The sequence below is a fragment of the Elephantulus edwardii genome, unplaced genomic scaffold (assembly GCF_000299155.1).
Source record: "Elephantulus edwardii isolate Elephantulus edwardi_28Jun2011 unplaced genomic scaffold, EleEdw1.0 scaffold00004, whole genome shotgun sequence".
Lineage (NCBI taxonomy): Eukaryota > Metazoa > Chordata > Mammalia > Macroscelidea > Macroscelididae > Elephantulus > Elephantulus edwardii.
Window position 1 is genome coordinate 11096752 of NW_006399754.1, and position 6000 is coordinate 11102751.

Below are 6000 nucleotides of genomic sequence, written 5' to 3' on the forward strand. Positions count from 1 at the left end.
CAGGGAGATGTATTATGACTGTTCCTCAGGATAAGAGTCCTTTACTTAACAAGAGCCACACAATTTCTTAAATGATGAAAATCACGCACCTCTCAATTAGTAACCTTATCAGACCAACGTTTTCCATTTCCTCTGTTCACATCTAGACTGACCTAAAGGCTGTTCCTAGAAAACCTGCCGGTACAAACAAGCACCACATGCACCGTCAGCATAACATTCCTGGTACACAGCATGGTTCCTGGCCACCATACACGCTCAAAATGTTGGGCAAATGTGCAGAGAAGACAAAGTTTTCTGAGGAATGGCCATGTTATCAACTGTGGATACATTTTCTTCAATATTTGGAGAGCCAAAATAGAGCCCTTGGTCTAACCATCACTCCCAGGCAAGCTTTGTTTCCTAGAGTAAAGGGTCATAATATCACTCTCCTCAGGGCAACAGCTACATTGTTGTTGTTTGTTATGTGCCATATGGAGTCCTCTGTGACTCACAGAAACAACAATGGCTCTGAACCCTGCCCTAGCCTAAGCCAACCTTATTGTCTCTGACATTCCTAACCCCATTACCCTGTCACTGAGTCAATCCATCTCATCGAGGGTCTTTCTCTCTTGCTCTGTCCCTCCACACCCCCAAGCATGACATCCCTCTCCAAGGACTGATCCTGCCTTGAAACATGTCCAAAGTATGTCAGACGAAGCTTCAGAATCCTTGCCTCCAAGGAACAGCCTGGTTTCACCCTCTCCAGGCCAAATCTGTTTGTTCTCCTAGCAGTTCATGGTATATTCAACACTCTTCTCCAGCACCACAGCTCAAAGGCATCAATTCTTCTTCTTTCATCACTAGTCACCGTCTACCTTTCTGATGTGTAGCACAGAATTGCAAAGACCATTGTCTCGATCAGGTGTACCTTTGTCTCCACACTGACACTGCTGCTTTTCAGTACTCTGGAGAGGTCCCTGACAGCAGACTTTCCAAATGTGATTTGTCTTTTGATTTCCTGGCTGCTGGTATCAAGAGGGTTGACTGTGGAGTCAAGCAAACTAAAGCTGTTAGCAACCTCAGTCTCTTCACCATCTATGCTGATGATGCCAATCGGCCCAGTAATGAGAATTTTTGTTTTCTTGATGTTGAGCTTCAATCCATATTGAAGGCTACAGTCCTTGACCTTCTGCAGCAAAAGCTTCAGGTCCTTCTCAGTTTCAGCAAGCAGGGTGGTATTATCTACACAACACAGGTTATTAATGAGTCTTCTTCTAATCATGATGCCACATTCCTCTGCAGAGCCAAGCTTCCAGATGGTCTGTTCCACATATAGATTGAAAAGGTATGGAGATAGGACACATCCCTGGTGTACACCCTTTCCAATTCTGAACCATGCAGTGTTCCCTTGCTCTTTCCTGACAACTGCCTCCTGGTCCAAGTATATGTTTCACATAAGCACAATCAAGAGTTCGGGGATTCCCATTCTTCTTGGAGTTAGCCACATTGGTCAATGTGACTGCCGCAATGCGCTTTTGTGTGTCAGGCAATGTGAGAATGGCACAGGATAGAACAGGGTTCCAATCTTTTGTTCATAAGGTCACTATGAGTTGTACTCAACTAGACGGCACCTAACAACAATACAGTGTAACTCAAAAACCCACTGCTGTTATGCATAGAATTGTGTGCCTCAAAATATGCATTAGAATCCAAACTTCCAAACAAAGTGGGTGGAAAAAAAATACCATACTTGGTTATTGGTTTTAGTTGGTCTCAACACTTCAACAGCAAGAAACCAAAAATCTTCATCAGTGGACCAATAGGCAGGATCATGATAGATGAAGAAAAGATAAAGGTGTCCACTATTTCATTCAGCCTCCAGGCTGGACTTTACAAGGAGGAATGTGGTATCAGAATTGGAGGAAGAAAAACAAAAACAACCAAAAACACAACTCATCAACAACCTGCCTTAGGCAGGAAGACCTGAAGTATCTGCTGGAGAAGGTCAAGGACTGCAGCTTTCAATATGGACTGAAGCTCAGCATCAAGAAAACGAAGACTCTCACCATTGAGCCAATCAACAGCTTCATGATGGATGAAAAGACTCAGAGTGTTAACAGCTGCAGCTTGCTTGTTTCCACAATCAACACTCTTGTTACCAGCAGCCAGGAAATCAAAAGATGAATTGCATTGGAAAATCTGCTGTCAGGGACCTCTCCAGAGTACTAAAGAACAACAAACAACGTTAGTCTAGAGACTAAGGTGCACCTGAACCAAGCCATGGTCTTCCCAATTACTTGCTAAGCATCAGAGAGCTAGACAATGAATAAGGATGACAAAAGAAAGATTGAAGGATTGAAGTCTTTGAGTTGTGGTGCTGGAGAAGAGTACTGAACATCCCATGGACTGCTAAGAGAATAGACAGCTCTGTTGCAGAAAGACTGAAACCAGGCTGCTCCTTTGGAGGCATGGATTTTGAAGCTCAGTCTCACATACTTTGGGCATGTTGCCAGAAGGGTCCAGTCCTTGTAGAAGGGCATGTTTCTAAAAGTGGAGGGACAGCACAAGAGAGGAAGACCCTGGATGAGATGGATTGATGCGGTAAGAGGGGTAGGTATGTTAGTTGTTGTTGTTGTTATATGCCATCAAGTCACCTGCAACTCACAGTGACCCTACCCCTCAGCACACTGGAGGAGACTGTACACCTTTCTCTCAACCGGCAGTTGGTGGATTTGAATCACTTGCCTTTGGGTTGGCAGGGCAGTTCTTTACCCACTAGGTCACCAGAGCCCCCTCTCTGTAGGAAGAAGAAATCAAGTATCTAGCTAGTTGCTTCTACAAACAATTGCCCTGTTACCACAAGAGCAGAAGAGCTGGATGGTCCCTACCTATCATTGTTGTTGCTGTTGTTTTTGTTGTTAAGAGCCATTAAGTCGCAGGCGACTCATAGAGACCCTATGAAGGAGAGTCCTCGACACCTGTGTGTCTTTAATCCTCTCTCCAGGTTCACAGGGTTTCCGGAGGCAAGCTATTATGGAAGTGGATGCCACTCCTGCTTCCAAGCTTGTTTTAACAGGGGAGTTTCACCCAACACTGTCCGCCATGGGTAAACAACTATTAACGCATTTGACACATCAGCGTCACAGTGTTCAGCCTCACATTACTGACCTTAATAATCAAAGAGCCTAAAGAAGAATCTTGATCAAAAGGGGTAAAATGCAGATAAAAACGTCAAATTCTTCTAGAACTTGGGTGTTCTAAGGCAATAAAGGCTGCATAAATCCCTGAAACAACTGCCCTGAGAAAATCCTTAAACCTGAAACCTCACACCAAAAATACCCTTCTATGTTTTCTTAAAACTACAGTTTAACTTAAATGTTGTTCATTGCCATCAAGTCAGAACCAACACACGGCTGAGCCTCCAGCAGGTTACGAGAGGCTATAAACTGCACAGAACAGACAGCCTACCCTTCTCCCTAATGGCTGCTGATGGATTCTAACTGCTTGGCAGCTGGGCTGGCAGTACGACTCCTTACCTACTACGCCGTCAGGGTTCCTAACTAGCAAAGAATATTTGCCTTGAGCATTGTTCTATTTTAAGATCTATCTATGCATGATCGAATTCACAGCAGCAACTTGGAAGTTTAATGGGAAGAGTCAGTTCATATTGACGTAGACAAGTAATTCAGAAAAGGGGAGGAAAGACTAATTGTACAACTTTAGCGCAATGTCACTGAATTCTATTATTAGGGATTGTTAAATTTGTATACGTTCTGCTGTATATATTCTCAAGAACAACAAAAAATAAGTTATGGGAGAAAAATAACTTCAGCCAAGAAAACCCTCTGGGGAAGTTTCTGCACGTGGCTTCTGAAATGACTAGATGGTATCTACCAAAAAAATATCTGGAGATATCATTTGATATCATATCATTTGAGTGAAATGATGTTAGGACATTATTGAGGACACAGCAGTGTGTGTTTTAAACCTAATGACTTTTGAGATATAAAAAGAGCAGATGAGATGCCAAGAGAGTGAAGCAAGTACAAATGGGGAAGAGAGAGATGTCTCTTGGGATCACCAAGGAACAGAGGAACAGAAGCTGAGTGTCTACGACTTTCCTCAAGAGCTGAGTGAGAACCTTGCCCTTGACCCAGTGTCCTACATTATGGCTTCCGGTCCTCCTAAATGGTGAGAAAACAAGTATGCTAAAGTCACCCACTGGTGGTACTGATTACAACAGCACTAGTAAACTAAGATAACCAAGCACACGAGGATAGCTCAAAACACTTAAGAACTAAGATGAAATAATGCTACTAATTTCCCATGTCTTTCACTTGCTTGATCAAAGGAAAATGACACACCACTTTCTAAATTGTTAATTTCATCACAAGTAATAATTTTCTTCATTATTCAATGATAATCTAGAGACTAATTAGCTAATAGTTGTAAAGTGCTGAGACCAATGAAAGAAAAATGCCATAAATCTAATTATGAAATGACAGAAACCATAAACATTACACTCATTTCAAAACTTGAAAAACTGAGACTGTGAGGAAAAGTTAAAATCAACTCTGACAGCCACAAGTAATAACAGAAAAAGATTTGTGTTGCTCACAAGCGAGCTTACACTTTAATTTGTAGCTGTCAGATGCTTCTGCACTCTGGGAACACTTCACTTGCGTTTAAGGAGCTGTGAAGTACACAAAGTGCCAAAGTACAGAAAGATGGCTGTTCAAACAGTTAACTGTTGATGGGACGGTGTCTAATCTCAGTGCTGCTTAATTAAGACAGTCTATCTTAGCAAACATCAAGTAAACACTCAATATCCTACAGAAACACAAATCACTGTTTAAAAGGCTATGAAAAATAAATAAATTAAAATATTTAAAAAACACCCAAAAAAAGGCTATGGATAGAACAATGGTAACTATATAAAATACCGACTGATCGTGTAAAACACAAAAGTACATGTACAAAACATAATGTAGATGAAGGATTATATGTAACCCAATTTTTTTTTTTAAAATGTAAGGCTCTGGATACTTCATTGCTGTCTACCAGTAAAATGTCACAGCAGCAAAGTGCCCTTTCTTACCAACTGCCTTCTTTACCTAACTTCTTTCCACTTGAAAACACTTTGTTGGGTTGTGTTTGTCTAAAAACTCTTAATAGAGAAAGACTGGGGAATTAACAGCTCTAAGTCCAGCTGAGGGTGAGCTCCTGAAGCAGATGGGGTGGAGGTGATGTGGTCCACCTGCAGCCCAATGAATGGCACGAGGTGACAGGCAAGGGGCGGCTGCCAGCATCGCGTCCCAGGCAGCCTCTTCCTCCAGGCAGGCTCCTCGCCTGCGCCTGGCACTCGCGTCGCTAAGGGCGAGGAGCGAGGCACCCGCAGCCCGACCCCGCTCCCAGGTGAGGGCTGGGACGGCCGGGAGGGCTTCTTCGCCACCAGCCCCCGCAGGATGCTGCGGGGAACGGTGCCCCCCAAAGCCACGAAGAGCCGAGGAGCTCGAGTCCGCCCCTTAACCTCCTGCAGACCAGGGGGGGGTCCCTGCTGCCTCCACTCTCCACGAGGAGGTGTCCAGGGTGGCGCGCACGGGGGACAGCCTGGAGGCGGCGGCCAGTACTCACAAAGCCCACTGGAGCCGGTGCTGGTGAACATGGTCCCGACAGACCCGGAGCCCCCGCCGAGGGGGAAGGGGGAGGGGAGGCGGCGGTGGCGAGACCCCGCGGCCGCGCAGGCGCACTGCAGGCCGTGCGGCGAAGCCGGCAACTCGCTCCCACTCGAGGGCCGCCCGGCGTACTGCGCATGCGCGGCCGCCGGGGCGCTCACGCTCGGTCCGTCCCCTCCCTTCCTGCCAGGCAAGGGAAGTGCGTCCTCCGCAGGAGGGTTCCGCCTCCCGGGTGCGCGTCCCAGGTGCTTCCGACGGCGGCCTCGCGAACAGGGGCGCACGGGCTGGGAGGAGCTGACCCCCAAGTGCAAGAATGCTCCGGGCATTCCTCCCAACTCGACTCCGC

The 6000-nt window shown here is 45.7% G+C and overlaps 1 protein-coding gene across 1 annotated transcript in view; it reads right to left on the reverse strand.

The window, feature by feature from the left end:
- The window catches only part of UBAC2 (UBA domain containing 2), a 244828-nt gene extending 239133 nt beyond the window's left edge, over positions 1-5695 (reverse strand). Inside the window, exon 1 of the mRNA XM_006879557.1 lies at positions 5614-5695. Coding sequence (XP_006879619.1) covers positions 5614-5644 — 31 coding nt within the window. The 5' untranslated portion in view covers positions 5645-5695. The remainder of the gene's footprint in view (positions 1-5613) is intronic.
- Between the last annotated feature and the right edge of the window lie 305 nt (positions 5696-6000).